This window comes from Misgurnus anguillicaudatus, chromosome 5 (assembly GCF_027580225.2).
Source record: "Misgurnus anguillicaudatus chromosome 5, ASM2758022v2, whole genome shotgun sequence".
NCBI lineage: Eukaryota > Metazoa > Chordata > Actinopteri > Cypriniformes > Cobitidae > Misgurnus > Misgurnus anguillicaudatus.
Window position 1 is genome coordinate 41207288 of NC_073341.2, and position 15416 is coordinate 41222703.

Consider the following 15416-nt stretch of genomic DNA (forward strand, 5'->3'; position numbering starts at 1 on the left):
GCATACGTCATCAAGCCTAGTTTATTTCTGTTAACTGAGCATTACGTAACCATATTACTAAAATGTATGATTAACTAAGAATAACAGTCAACTTTATATTAGTTAATATTCTGAAATAAGACAGTCTTGATGACTTATGGACCCTACAAATGGGACCTCCGGAGGCTGCAGCCTTCAGATTGAGAAACGGCCTCAGAGTTTATAAATCATTCACACAAATACCACACAACATTTTGAATGTATTAATAATGACATAATTCATATAAATTGATCCAGTCATTGTTTCTGAATAGTCAGGAAAGTCTCAAAGGTGTTTCTGTAGATGATTGTTAATCTGTTGTTGGAAGAGCAGATCGGCCATCTGAGCGAGCGACGCCTCATTCACAGCTTTGGACCACAAACAGAATTTCAAAGAGTCTGTTGATAAATCCTCAGAACAGAGAATCTCAGTCCACACTTGAAAGAGACCGCGTGATGGAGTTCGAATCACCTTCAGACGGCTCTGGAGATATTTCTTATAGAGATGTGCATCTTCTGTATCCCTGCCGTTTACTGTGACATCGAATCCACCTTACAGAAGAACACAAAAGTATGACGACAACCTCACACAACAGTTATGACAACACAAAATCACACTTCATACCTATCTTCAAAAAATCTGATCTGTACTGACACGTCATTCCAAAATCTAAATCTTTCCAGAATCCAAAATCTTTCCTAACCACCTGTAAATGAAAAGAGATTTTCATGCAGAAACGAAAAAATCGTCATGAAGTTACAATATGTAAAAAAACTAACAGTGAATAAACAAGATCTTACCAGCTGGTCTTCAAGAGGAGGAACATTATGACCATAGATGACTTCGGGATTATACTGACTAAACATCACTGGATAGAAAACCTTTTGACCTTTCAACACAGTAAATACAGGAGGAGTTCTGTGAGGAATAATTGATGATGGGCTGTTAAATTGTATTTTACAAGGAGGTTCTGATATTCTGATAGGTTGAGAGATGTTCCACTGGTGTTGATTATTTTCTGTAAAACACACACCTAACCTGTCAAATGTGTAAGGAATAATTGACTCCGCTCATTTGAATTATTTAAAAATAATCCACGCCTGCGGTGTAACTTCACTTTAGTTTATGCCGTATTACCACCTTTGGTGTGCATTATTCTTCCTCTTATACCACATTGCTCTGGTGGTTATTTTAACCCTCATAAGCCCCTGTTTTCCTGTATACGTTATTTCCTTGGGGGTAAAAATGACCCCAGAAATTAAAAGTGATTACAAAAAATATTTTTACACATTTTTAATGATACAAATAATATATCATTTGTTTTATTTACTTCCCATCTATACAATAATGTGTTGTGGCAAAAAGTCTTAGCTTGAATCTTCATAAGAAAAATACTCAGGAGACAAAGGTTCCAGGTGCCAAACAAAAATTACTTTATTCGCTCAAGCCAACAAAGTGAGACAATCAATACCCCTCAAAGAGGTGCTCAAAGATCATCTGCCCTCCTAACATCTGACTCCATTTTTATACAATAAGATCAAACACTTCTTATCTAAGATGATGTACATTCTTCTCATTGGTCTCGGTCTGCCACAATTAATTTTATTTGTTTGATGTAGCAGAAGTGCAGCTGAATCCTTCCTCATATCTAAAATGATATATTCTGCTTATTGGTTCTCATGGCCTTGGCCTAGCTTGCACAGATACCTTATTGTTAATGTGGCGAAGTACAGCTGGACGAATTCTCTAATCTAAAATGACGTACTCTCTTGTTTATCGGTTGTTTCGACCTTGCTTCTCAAGATAATCGTGGCGAGAACAATCGGGGGTATAGTCGCAGGATCGCACCTGGGCTCTTTTAATGGGTGTCTTATAGCCTTGTGTAGAAACAACAGGCCTTAGGCCTAATATAATATTAATACAGCATATGATCAGTATACCCAACAAAAACTACTATAAATGCTGTGTTTTGGGAGATATGAAGTATTTTTGTACATGTTTACCACTCAATTCCTCAACTACACCATTAGCTTACCTTTAAAATATCAAATTTTTATGAAACATTTACATACATTTTTTATCAAAATTTGATTTAAATTGTTTTTAGATATTTTTCTAGATGTTATGTGTTGAATTCGACCATTTGGTGTTTAGAAAAAAACATAAAAGAATTATAGTTTAGGAAATAAATCATTTCAACCAGCAGATGCCCATATAGACCCATTCATTTCACTGGATGTGGCCAACTGCTTAACATCAATACTTTAGTGATAGATTTTGTGAATTTATGTTTATATAAACATTAGAAAGGATTTTCTGTTTGCGTCTTTCTGTGTGTGTGAGTGTGTGTGTGTGTGTGTGTGTGTGTGTGTGTGATTGAGCATGTCTTTTCTATATTGCATTTGTGTTCTAGTACCAGGCCTACCTATCTGTGTTAAAATTTTCAGATTTATTCTGGATGCATTGATTTTTTTTGACAAATAAGAAGAAAAAATGATTTTTTTTTTGCATTTCCCAATTGGGGTCATTTTTACCCCCAAAGGGCCCCTTTTGGGGAATTTTATACCGCTTTAGAAAGACTGAATCAAGTCACAAAATCTTATTCCACTGAGATGAAGGGAACCATGTTTTTAAACTAAAGAAAAGTTGCCTGGGGGTAAGCTTGACCCAAAGGGACTTATTAGGGTTAAGACATTTTACAGGTCAGGTGTGCGTTTATCAACAAAAAATCAACACCTGTGGAACATCTCTCAAAAGCATTCAACAGCCCAAGGCTATAAGAAATAAAGGATCATCTTGAGTACACACTTTCAGTAAAGCAAAAAGAAAACAAAAGTATTTCTATAATGATAAATGGTTCTTAAATGGAAACAAACCCCTTTGTGTTTATAGAGTACCTGCTGCTGCATTGATTCGACAGGAGTTCAGGAACTCTGCAGTGAAGTGAACGTTCACATTACAGAAGAAGAGGAGGACATTACTGTGAGTCCACGCGCCAACTCCAACCTCCAGCCCTCGAGCTCTGGAAAACTCTTCATTCAGATGAATCAGAGTAAAGTTCCTGTATTTCATTGTCCTGCATGTTGAGCAGATACTCTATTAGCAGTAATGTTTCACTATAAAGATCATTTACATTCAAGAAATTCAGTTGTTTCTTATCTCACCTTTCATTGACAGTAAAGCAGAGGTTTGTCTATACTACCTTGATATTTCATCCAGAATTCCTTTCACTTCATCCATCTTTTCAGACTCAAATAATACCACGGTAAGATGCGTCCTCTCTTCTTGACGAATACAAACTTTACTGAGACCAGAGAAAAGATGTGACAACAATTAAAAGACAATTAGATATCACGTTAAACTAAATGTTTGAGATGTTTGTCTTTTACCTGAAATTCTGCATAAATCGTCTGAATATATCCAGTTGGTTTGTCAGCGGTACAATAATATTTATAAGGATTTGGGATGTGTCAATAAATTCATCCGTCACTTTTATTAACGGTGCAAATGGACGAAAGAAGATGAGCCTCCTGAAGTCTGGAGAGATGTTTTCTCCAAACACCAGATCATATAGCGTTCCTTTATCCCTTTCTGTGCGAAAGATTCCTGTCATAAAGTACAGAAGAGACATTTAAGAGTAACCGACCTCCATCTGCTTTTTCATTCAAGTAGGCTAATCCACAATGATCTGACCCTCAAAGAAATCTTTTGGAGAGTAAGATCTTCTGTGGTGTGAGTCTCCAGGCTGATGTTCATTCAGTACGTGTAAGGCGCTCTCTAACACTCCGTCCAGCTCACTCCTGCGGTCCGGTCGGATGGGTCTTTCCACAGGGTGTCGTGATAGTCCCGTCTCCAGCTGATAGACCCTCTGAAGAGTGAAGCTCTCGAACGGCACCACGCTAAACTCATCAGATACTCGCTCACCTGAACTCGTCTCAGCGCTTCTGAGCTGCTTCTGTACGAAGCGTTCCAGATCCGAATGGGTTTTTTCTTCAGGATCCAGTGAGAAGATGAAAGCAGATCTCTGTAGCTGTCTGCTCCTCTCTCTTAGGTCTTTCTTCAGTTGAGAGATTTGTTTGGTGAGGTTTGTGGAGAGCTAAAGGTATCGCTCCTCGTGCTGGTGCAGTAAAGTCTCATATGAAACTTCAGCTGCTGGGCTTCTTGAGCAGGATTGAGGTGGATGATGATGGGTACACAACAAGAGCAGCACAAAGCACGCGAGCAGTGCGAGAACAAACCTCCATCTCTTGAACATGGCTGCCTGTTAAAGAACTAAAGATAACACATTGACCATTTTAAAATGAGCTCACCTGAAACTTGAAGAGGAACATCTTTTTAATAGAAAAATGATGAATCAACACAAAAGTTAAAGACAGTTGGAGACAGATGCACATCCAGAAGTTACTTTATGCCTGACTGATAAATACACAAGCCAAAAGACATATTTATATACAGTGACCTCCAGAAGTATTGAGACAGTAAAGAGGAGACAAGAAACATATAAGATAAATGAGACAAATGTGCAGAATGTCACATTTGATCAACATCAGATTATATTTGAACACATATATATATGCTTTACTAACAAAACCGTCAACCTTTCATCCTGACACATGCGTTTCAGAAGCAGTGGATCAAACTGATAGTACACATTATCTGCTTTTCATGCATCAGGACACAGCTCATCACTTCATCTCACAATCATCTCAATATGATCACATTCAAATAGAAATGTGTTACTCCATTAAGTCTGTAATTTGTTTGTCAAAACAGGTGAAAAATAAAATATGACATTCTGCCCTTTTGTCTCATATATTTCTTATAATTTATTTATGCACACATCTCTCTTTCAATAAAATGTCCTGAATTAATCTTCCCTCTTTTCAAATAATTTCAGCACCTATTTTAAGTTAATTTTGCCAACATTCACTCTTATAGCACAAAATCCAATGTCTACTTACCTTCTTGTTCGATCACTCTTAAGATTTAGTTTGTAAGTGTAAGCTGGTAATGTTTATACTGGTGGTTACCGCCCATCAGTGTGTTTACATTTAACCAGCAGGAAAATGTTGTGAATGGTCTTCTGTCTGTGGACTCTCTGGCACACAACTCAAATGTGAAAGCTAAAGAGGCTTCATCCAAATTCACTGAGAAGTAGAAAGTATTTCTAGAAACAAAACTCGTCTCTGAAGCTCAATAAGAGCAGTTACAAGACGCTCTGATCCAGATAACGGTGTACTACTCTGGTGATCTGGGTCATTCTACGAAAATGTCAATTTTTTTGTCCCTAGAGAAATATTACACATGAAAAAAACTTTTTTTTTTCTTTTTAAAATGAAACAATATCTTATTGAAACAATTACACCTTCTTGAGCCATCAATGAAGCAATATTTGATTTGTATTAATTAATTAGAATTCCAAGCACCACAGAAGTGCTCGTCCTCACAGTCATACAGAACGAAAATGCTTAATCAAAAACAGTGTTTTCTTCCATTTAAAATACAATGTTTCCATAACTATCAAAAATATGATGTAGACTACATTAAAAAACAAAATGCTAAATAAATATTATAAAATATATAATGAAAGTAGTGGTCCCTGGAGTTGTGTCACTGGTGTTACCGTTTAACAAAAAAGCTCTTATTTTTACATCAAAATCACACTGATGACATCACTTGACTGACTTCTATCACTTTCCTGGAGATCTATGAAGAGAAGCCAATGGCAAGTCCACTGTCTCTTTTCAGTTATCAGAAATCTTCTCATTTATCACATGATTTCACATGAAGCTCTTAGTTTAAGTCACTGGTATGACCTCCGTTATTGTTTGGGAAGTGCAAAAAAAATAGAATACAAATGGACTAAACTACTTAATTTAGTGAGTATACAACGATTGACAACGTGTGGTTTAATACTTTGCAGCAGCAATTTTGTAAAATGCAGTTTTCATGAACATTGTCACTGGTGTTACCTTCCTTATGGGTAACACCAGTAAAGATCAGTAACAGCAGTGACTGGTGATTTGTGTTAATGATGTTTCTGTGTTTTTTTCTTTCACATTTAATAAAATCTTTCACATGTGACATGATCATTTAAAATTAATTGAATTCTGCTACACTTTAAAGCTGAATAAAAAAAATCATAAACATTAACTACATACACACAAAAAAATCATGAAGCTGTCATTAATGTTTACTCATAAAGTCAAAGAGTAATCTAATAATGTGTTCTAAGTTTAAATGTTAGAAAACTAAATAAATTTTGCCATACCAAAAGTAGGCGTTTCTGTAGAATGACCCACCTATAAATGCAATTCATTCATTTATCTGCCGAGAAAACAAGTTATTCTAAAAACGAACAAAAACAAGAGTGCAAATGGATTTTATTACATTTTTTTTTCAAATATTGTAGAAAAACTGTTCAGATTTATACAAGTTGAACACAGTTGTATTTGTATTTCCAGTGTTAAGAGAGTTATCTTTAATTCATAGAACAGTAAGACACACTTTTACAGTATGTGGATATTATGGAAAAAAGGTTAAACCTTTAACTTATAACCAAAAACTCACTGTTAAACTGTCCTTCACTAAGACTAAAATGTGCATTTTCATTTCAGCAGGTTAAACATGTAACAAAAGATAAACTCCTGAATACAAACATACTCTTAAACACACTGTACTAGTATAGAAATGTTTGGAGAGTCATATAAACATGTGAACAACTTTTACATATCATTTAACAAAATGCTTTTCATAACCAAACTTCGTAGTTACTGAAGAACACTGAAAAATTGAGATGAGATCTGAAAAACACAGAGTCTTAACCAATCACAGCTGTGACATCTATGATCCAATCATATCATAGACATAGATGTGATAGTCATCATCAAACTTAATAAAGTAAACAGATGGTTTAGCCTGAACCTGTTGAATAATAGTGCCCATCTTCTCTGTGCCATCTTTATTCAAACACTCCACCTGTTTGCCAACCAGTGTGTCCAACACTTCTCCAGGCTCTCGGACATCTCCCGAATCATCTGAGAAAGAGAAACATTTCACATTTTAAACATCCACTTCAGTCTTCTCTCTCTATCAGAATAATGATGATGATGATCTGTCTGCTTCACAGGAACTTCATAATCAAACTGATTCTCCTCATCTGTTTTAAACCCATAGACTGCACGTGAACATAACAAATGACAGACGCACAATCAACATACAGGCTTGCTCACCTAAATCCGGAAGTATCCGGAGATCACCTTCTTTATAATCCTGCAACAGCTGATACATGTAAAGTGTGGGATCTTTCTCATAGGTTATGAAGAACCAGGTGGGCATGACGGGAGCTCTGGAGAGCACCAGACCTCTCCATTCATCCTTCGATCCATCGTCCTGTTCAAACATGTGTCCCACCGCTCGGCCCAGCAGTCTGTCCGCTAGAAGACCGTCACTGACTCGAAACGAGGCGATTTGGCCGTCTAAAATCTCAAGGTTTTTAACTCTCGTGTCTTTGAAAATCTCAATGCCGTAGACGCAGTCGACAGCATCGTACTTGATGAGGTAGAGATGAGGGTTCACGGGTACCTGGACGAGAACGGTCCCCGTCCACAGAGACACCGGACTGTGACCGTCTTCCTTCCACGTGTGTTGGATTCTACAGCCCACAATATTCTCAGCGTGACATTGGACAGATGTGATGTTTTGATCGACTGCGTTACGCTGTCTGGGTCTGAAAATAACAAGAGAACTTTTAACAGATCTAAAGGAAATCTAGTTTAACATCTTTCAATGATAGAACACTCACCTGTGAGAGCTCTTCTTCACTACAGACCGGTCACCCAGAACACCACGTACTGAAATAATCAAACGGTTTACCTGTCAATCATTTGTGTTGATTTATTCATCATATACATATATATATACAGTAGATTATTGCTTCACCTTTAGGATCTTTGGAGCGATGATGATGATGATGATGGTTCGAACGATGTCCATGTGGAGTCTTCATCCTTCCCTATCAACCTCTCTTTAGTGCCTATTTAAATATAAAACTCAAAAACTGTAATGGCTGACCAGACTGCATTTACATCCTCATATACTTACAACAAACTAGCAGAAACTATTCCCAACTATTTTCATAATGCATCACGACAAATACAAATGGTAATGAACAAACGTCATCTTTATTTATATAGTGCTTCATGCAATGCACACAGAACAAAACACAATCAATAAACAACCCATATAATATAATAACATGCTATGAGATAACATCACAACAGCAGACTGACTTGTGTTTTGTAAAGTGCTGTTCATGAAATAATCCTATTAGGATGAGAGACACATACACAAATTCAATGCTGTATCATTCATGATAAATAAACTGATAAGAAAGTTAAAAAGTTTTTAAATGATCAAATTTAAAGCGATTTTACTCACAGTGTTGTGTTTGCACGCGATCGCGACACGCTACTCCGAACAAAACAAAGCAAAGTTTTTCCACCGCGCAAATACTTTATACTTCACAACACGTGAATCTTTGCATGAATCATGTGTTTATAAATGAATGATTCTTGATAATAACAATGAAATTCATCAATGAAAAGAAAGTTTTACTCGAGAGCGCGTGCCCTCTGCGCAGCACAGAGACGAGCAACAAAACTCACCGACCGGCGTGAGCGCGCCTGTGATACGCGGGAATGTTTTTGTTTACAGCATGGTTAACCTACTACAGTCCCACACGGCAAAAAACATCTATGGCAAAAAATATATATTTTTAAATATACTTCGAAATATTGAAAAAAAAAATCAAAAATTATTGTTATTTTTCACCGATTTTTGTATATTTTGAAATGTTTAAAAAAATACATTTTAAAGCATTAAAAATGCCCTCCATATATTTCAATCCAATGCATTGGAAGAAAAACGTTATGTTTTTAAAAGGTTAAAATTAAATTTATTTTCAACTTGAAAAATATACTTTATAAAAAAAATTATTTAGCATATATTTAAAATACATTTTGGCAAAAAATACCTATGGGATGTAAAATTTGAAATGTATTTGATTGTCCTTGAAATACATTTTGAAATGTATGTTGATATAAGAAGTTTAAATCTAAATATATTTCCAGATTCAAAAAATATATTAAATGAAGTATTACTTTCAACAAAATGTATTTAGCATATATTTACAAAATATATTTTTTCAATATAATGTATTTTTTGCGTATGGGGTGTACACATTTGTGCATGTGTGTTATTTTTCTGAACTGATCTAATTGATCACATTTACCTGTAGCGCCGCCTATCGAGAGTCACCTGACATTGATGAACTGAAACATATTTAATGTGTTTTTCATCTTTTTTGCACATACAAATCAAATGAATTTTGTACGAGGTTGGAAGTACGGTCATCAGTTTTTATTGTTATTATTATTATTGTTGTTTTAGTGGAATCTTTCAAAAAGACTTTTACATTGAAGTTGAGTCTAACAGAAAGGACTTTGCTCTCACGCAGCGGAAACCCGGAAGTGGATGTTTAGGAATGTTCATGTTATGAAGTGAAAGAGCAGAACTGATCAAGATTCAAATTTTTCTCAATTTAATCTCAACAAGATGATTCCGATATCGAGCAGAATGTGAATCTCGTCATGTTACTCAAACACATCCGCGTGAGTGAAGTGAACATAATATTCATTTGTGTTAATGTAAACATCGTTTGCGGATAAACTGTGTTGTCGTCGTCGTCTGGCTGTCACATGCTTCAGATGAGTTTATAATGTTACATTTAAGTTCCTGAAATTTGATTTAAGATGTGACAAAACGACTCGAGTGTTTGTACACCAACAGCTAATGTGACCACCTCAGATTCTTTGATATTTCTTATGAGAGTGAAGGATAGCGGATCAGATTGTGAAAGTGATCGTGTTAAAAACAAACAAACAAAGATGTTTAATTGTTGTATGATGTTATGTGTTGTTGTTGTTGCAGCAGCGCAGTGCTGGTCGAGCGAAGGTGAGCCACGCTGTGGTGGTGATTTTTCTGGAGTTTTTTGCCTGGGGTCTCTTGACCACACCGATGCTCACAGTGAGTCATTTCACTTTTTATTATGAATGAAAGCAAAGCTCTGTTGTAGATGTAAACATTCACTTGAACTGTATTTAGTGGGACACATCTTTGTCATTGAGAAAGTCTCCATTTTAAAGGGTACATTTGTGAAGTTTTAGCTCAAAATACCTTATAGATCATTTATTATAAGATGTTAAAATATTCACATTTGTCCTTTAAATGCAAATGAGCTGATATCTGTACTAAATAGCAGTGTCGTGGTTGGATAGTGCAGATTAAGGGGTAACTATTATTATAAGATCCCCTTCTGACATCACAAGGGAGCCAAATTTCAATGAGCTATTTTTTCACATGCTTGTGGAGAATGGTTTACCAAAACTAAGTTACTGGGTTGATCTTTATCATATTTTCTAGGTTGATTATAGCACTAGGTACCCAATTATAGCACTTAAACATGGAAAAAGTCAGATTTTCAAAATCTGTCCCCTTTAATAATAAAGACTTCTGATGTTTTACTTTAGGTCCTGCAAAAAACCTTTCCACAGCACACATTTCTCATGAACGGTCTGATTCAAGGTGTCAAGGTAAATCCTGCATCTCATTCATAATGTCTCAATCACTAAAGAAGACTGTTTTCAAGTTTCCTAATGTTAAACACATGAAACTGTGACTGAATCTGTTGTGTTTGTGTTGTTGTCTGCAGGGCTTTTTATCGTTCATGAGCGCTCCTCTGATTGGTGCTTTGTCTGATGTTTGGGGCAGAAAAAGTTTCTTGTTTCTGACAGTGTGTTTCACCTGCGCTCCCATACCACTCATGATATTCAGCCCATGGTACGAAACAACCAACCATCAGATTGTCTCCGTGTCTGACATATATTTTATTAATCAGAAATGTGATATTATGTTTCTGTCTTTTCTGTTCAGGTCTTTTTTTGCTCTGATGTCAGTTTCTGGACTTTTCTCGGTTACATTCTCTGTTATATTTGCATATGTAGCTGATATTACAGAAGAGGAGGAAAGAAGTACAGCATATGGACTGGTAAAACAAACAAACAAACAAACAGTGGCAGTTGTCTGTTGACTTCTTTTTAAAGGCTTATCACAACATGTATTAAGCGCTTCATGTGTGTGGATCATCATTTTTTCGTTTCTTGCGTCATGTAAACTTGTGTGCATAACGCGTCATGTTAAAATATTGCTGCAGATGCTTCGAATGTGTTTATGATAAAAGAGACAAGCTCACCTTTGCCAGATACTCACATAATCTCATGTGTAATCAGAGTTTAGTGTTAAGTTAGTTCTCTTTTATCATAAACCCGTGTGACGCAAAAAGACGCATGTGCAGCTGGCACGTATTTTGACAAGACACATGATGCACATAGTTAACATGACGCAATGAATGCATATTTTGACATGACGAGCAACACACATGACACTATGAACACATTTTTTGAATTCGCGCACCCCAGAAGAGAAGTCACCGGCCGCCACTGCTAACAAATTTAGAGTTTCACTGTACGATAGCAAAGTCCCTGTAGTGAGGTCGTGCCACCAGCCAGTCATGTTTACGATGCCTTCAGGCAGTTATTTCAGTCATGTTATTAAAGTCACATCCACTTGAATAGTGAGAGACAGACTTGCGCAGTAGATTCACAGTTAAACAAGATATTTCTGACCAATTCTAACAATTAAACTTGTTTAATAAGTTTAAAGTGAGCTAAAACACTTTTTTTCAAGATGGTTTAGCTCCTGAGCACATGTTGGCATGCTCCTCACATGACTCTCTTCAGAGCTCCTCCCCAGAGAATAATCAGTCTTTATCCAATGATGATTGGTTCTTTTGACTGGAAGGCGGGACTTCTGTTGCCATATTGAACACTGTATTGTCCTTTATTCATAGTAATAGCAGTGCTCAGTGTTGTTTTTTTCAATATCTTTGGTGATGGTCTGATAAATATCACACAGTTCTTCTGTCGGTTCCAATAATGTGCAGACAGTTTGTCAGTGGAAATGAAAATATCCATTAAAATCATGTACAAATGAATAATCTTTAAGTCATCACGGATCTATCTTTGTCTTTAAGGCTTGTTTTGAAACCTCTCATTATGGTTTAGTTTTATTAATCCCAGCGGTCTTTGGTTTCAGGTTTCTGCGACGTTTGCAGCGAGTTTAGTGACGAGTCCTGCTATAGGAGCGTTTGTATCTGTCAGATATGGAGACAGTCTCGTGGTCCTGCTCGCCACCATCATCGCAGTGTTGGATATTCTCTTTGTTCTGCTTATTGTTCCTGAATCTCTGCCAGAAAAAATGAGATTATCATCCTTTGGTTTTCCTATTTCATGGGAGCAGGCGGATCCGTTTGCTGTAAGATACACTTTTGATGTAATCACTTCTGTATTCATGTTTGTTTATATTTTCTGATTGGGCGATGTGTGGATCTCAAATGTAATGGGAAAGTTTTTGGTTATTTATGTTGTATATTTAGTTGTGAGTGTTTGTGAAAGTCATGTTGTTGTTTTTTGTGTTCATGACTCTCAGTCTTTGAGGAAGGTTGGAAAAGACTCTACGGTTCTGCTCATCTGTGTCACAGTTTTCCTCTCTTATCTGCCTGAGGCCGGACAGTATTCCAGCTTTTTCCTTTATCTGGGACAGGTATGTTTGAGAATGTCAGTGTTTTTTATTTGAGCGTTTGAGCTCCAGCTTGTATTTACTGATATCAAGCTGTATTTTACTGTTCAGGTCATACACTTCTCCTATGAGGCGATCGCGGGATATATTGCGATGGTTGGAATTCTGTCCATCGTTGCACAGGTGATGAGATGTAAATGAATTTAAAAACATCATCAAGTAATTGTATTCACAAACAATCATAATATTGTTTTCCTTACAGACATTACTTTTACCTGTTCTGATGAAGAAGATTGGAAATAAGAAAACAGTGTTATTGGGTCTTGGATTTCAGCTGTTTCAGCTGGCCTGGTACGGCTTCGGCTCAGAACCATGGTAAGATTTCTCACGGCTTTTCTTCATTTATTTTCTGTAGTCTGGGTGTAAAACGATCTGTGTTTCTTCTCTTCAGGATGATGTGGGCCGCCGGGGCGATCGCTGCTATGTCCAGCATCAGTTTTCCTGCGGTAAGCGCGCTGGTGTCACACTGCACGGATCGCGACCAGCAGGGTAAGAATCAAACCAACAGCACAACTGTTTGTAAACCTTGACAAACTCTTACGTTAGACGAAGGCGTCCGCGCTGATTTGACTCATTTCTTCTCGTTTACAGGAGCTGTTCAGGGAATGATCACTGGAATTCGAGGTCTGTGTAACGGACTCGGTCCGGCTCTGTTCGGATTCATATTCTTCCTCTTTAACGTGGAACTAAAAGAGATGAGTCCGGTCGGGCCGAGTCACATCTCACCCGACAAAGATGAGGTAGGAGAAACCGTTAAACTACATGTTCATTACAGAATAGGGTTGTATTATCGTTACGCCCCCCATTACAGACCTATTAAAGAGAAACATTTAAAAACCCTAAACCTATCAAAAATATCAAGGATTCAAAACTTCTTATTACTCTAGCAAAGTGCCAGAAAACCGGATGGGATCTTGAACGGCCGATGATGAAGAGGTTATGAAATGATTTTCACTCAGCTGTTTGTAACTTCAGTGGTTTTAATCTTTCAGAAGTCAGCTATTCCCGGTCCTCCCTTTCTCTTCGGAGCGTGTATGGTTCTGTTGGCTCTTCTGGTGGCCGTCTTTATTCCCACACAACACACTTCAGAGGTAAAGACGTGCAGTACTCGGGTCATGACAGAACTTGTAAGCGGTGGTGTCCCGGGGTCCAGCTCCATTCCTGTGAGCGATGAAGACAACGAGCCTCTTTTACAGGACAGTAGCTTGTCCGTCTGAATACACTGTATAAAGACCAGCAGCTTTTTATCAAACGTCTAAATGTTTCTTCTTGCTTTTTTAATTCTTTGAAAGAAAAGGTGCCTTTATATTTTGGCATATTTTGCTCTGTATCTGAATGTAAAGTGTAGTCGGCCTTTAATATATTCTTGATGACCTTTAACCTCTGAACTTATTATGCAGAATGCAATAATGATGACGTCATGTTTTCATTAAACTCGAGTGACAGACTTGTTTTAAACAGGCAGTGCGTTTTATTAGAAGTATATAAATACACAAATAGACAGAATTGATAGTCTTCAGATCAGACGACTCAGCTTTAATGGATGAATTGCTTATCCTGTAACTCAGTCATGAAGCTCTTTCAGTTTTTGCATTCGTTGTTTTAATCCCATGACTGAGATTTTTAAGTTCTGTCACTATTACATCAGTGGTTTTACAGAAACTAAATTTGAATGGGTTTTATTAGATTTTTTTATGTGATTAATTAAGTAAAGTGTCTTTTAAGTGAATGTTAGACTGAAGGTCAAAAGAGTTTCATTACAAAAAGCGACTCAATATATTGAGCTCAGATCTGACAGACATGCTGAAGCAATAAAACACAACAAACACATACATGAGTTTTACTTCTGAATGGATCACATCAGGTATGTTACAGTATAAAGTTAGACGTGTACTTTAATAGCACAGAGATAGGAAAATGTTTGGGGACCTGACTATTATGCATACTTGAAACTGATATCAGATGAGTGAATTTGTGCAGTCTGTAGATGGCTGTGCTTTAACCACTCGACTGAAGTGAAGTCATTATAATTCTAGATATTTTATCATTGAACTGCACTTTGTTTTTGAATGATGTTACTGCTCCACGTGCCATTCCTCTTGTGTCATTCTGTAAACTGATGATCGTTGGTGTTTAGATGACTTCTGAAGAAACATCATCAACTGAACACTGCAGACAAACAACTTACTTTGTTATAAGCATTTGTTGATTTATTCATTGATCAATCAATGTTTCAATAAACCACTTCATATTCCATCAGTGAGATCTGACTGTTTTGACACACAACATTTTAATCTTCTCACTTTGAAAGTAGAGCTGCATAACAATTAATCGCGGCTAATCTTCCGCAGAATAAAAGTTTTTGTTTACATCATATACTGTATGTACGTGTACCGTATAAAAATTATGCATATGTATTTAAGAAATATGTGTATGTAAATTTTTATATTTATATATAATTCATATTGTATATACATATGAATACTTCATTTATAAATTTATATTTTTTCTTAAAATGTACATGCATGTGTGTGTCTTTATATATTCATAATTATTCTACACAGTAAACACACGTATATGATGTAAACAACTTTTATTCTGCAAACGACCAGTTGCGATCAATCATTATGCAGCACCACTT

The 15416-nt window shown here is 36.6% G+C and overlaps 3 protein-coding genes across 4 annotated transcripts; 1 reads left to right on the forward strand and 2 right to left on the reverse strand.

Annotated features, from left to right (window-relative positions):
* Nucleotides 1–46: 46 nt before the first annotated feature.
* Nucleotides 47–4274, reverse strand: csgalnact1b (chondroitin sulfate N-acetylgalactosaminyltransferase 1b). Its single transcript, XM_055167619.2, is given in 7 exon segments — nt 47–570; nt 644–725; nt 820–908; nt 2917–3095; nt 3222–3323; nt 3409–3625; nt 3713–4274. Coding segments are annotated over 7 exon segments (1497 nt in total). The 3' UTR covers nt 47–304.
* A 2111-nt stretch (nt 4275–6385) lies between these two features.
* On the reverse strand, nt 6386–8710 carry spinb (spindlin b). The gene is made up of 5 exons (XM_055169197.2): nt 8459–8710; nt 7961–8054; nt 7824–7872; nt 7252–7748; nt 6386–7056 (listed from the first exon to the last, which is right to left on the reverse strand). The coding sequence occupies exons 2-5, from the start codon at nt 8025–8027 to the stop codon at nt 6863–6865; spliced, it is 807 nt and encodes a 268-aa protein (XP_055025172.2). The 5' UTR covers nt 8028–8054; nt 8459–8710; the 3' UTR covers nt 6386–6862.
* Nucleotides 8711–9521: 811 nt separating this feature from the next.
* On the forward strand, nt 9522–15034 carry mfsd14bb (major facilitator superfamily domain containing 14Bb). 2 transcript variants are annotated; one of them, XM_055168824.2, is made up of 12 exons: nt 9522–9690; nt 10010–10105; nt 10609–10671; nt 10791–10918; nt 11012–11126; nt 12233–12451; nt 12626–12739; nt 12827–12898; nt 12978–13090; nt 13167–13264; nt 13367–13515; nt 13768–15034. In XM_055168824.2, exons 1-12 carry the CDS (start codon nt 9670–9672, stop codon nt 13990–13992), a joined length of 1413 nt encoding a protein of 470 aa, XP_055024799.1. In that variant the 5' UTR covers nt 9522–9669; the 3' UTR covers nt 13993–15034. The 2 variants fall into 2 exon arrangements, with proteins under 2 accessions (XP_055024799.1, XP_055024800.1); XM_055168825.2 differs by having other exon boundaries at nt 10013–10105.
* The last annotated feature ends 382 nt before the right edge of the window (nt 15035–15416 follow it).

What these genes read in the sequence shown, in the direction of transcription:
- spinb (XM_055169197.2), bottom strand. Translation starts at nt 8,027, where the DNA reads ATGAAGACTCCACATGGACATCGTTCGAACCATCATCATCATCATCAT. An exon ending in TCGCTCCAAAGATCCTAAAG is followed by an intron (nt 7,873 to 7,960) that starts GTGAAGCAATAA and finishes TGATTATTTCAG; the next exon opens with TACGTGGTGTTCTGGGTGAC. An exon ending in CCGGATACTTCCGGATTTAG is followed by an intron (nt 7,057 to 7,251) that starts GTGAGCAAGCCT and finishes TCTCTTTCTCAG; the next exon opens with ATGATTCGGGAGATGTCCGA.
- mfsd14bb (XM_055168824.2), top strand. Translation starts at nt 9,670, where the DNA reads ATGTTACTCAAACACATCCGC. An exon ending in GGCTTCGGCTCAGAACCATG is followed by an intron (nt 13,091 to 13,166) that starts GTAAGATTTCTC and finishes TCTTCTCTTCAG; the next exon opens with GATGATGTGGGCCGCCGGGG. An exon ending in TCTCACCCGACAAAGATGAG is followed by an intron (nt 13,516 to 13,767) that starts GTAGGAGAAACC and finishes TTAATCTTTCAG; the next exon opens with AAGTCAGCTATTCCCGGTCC.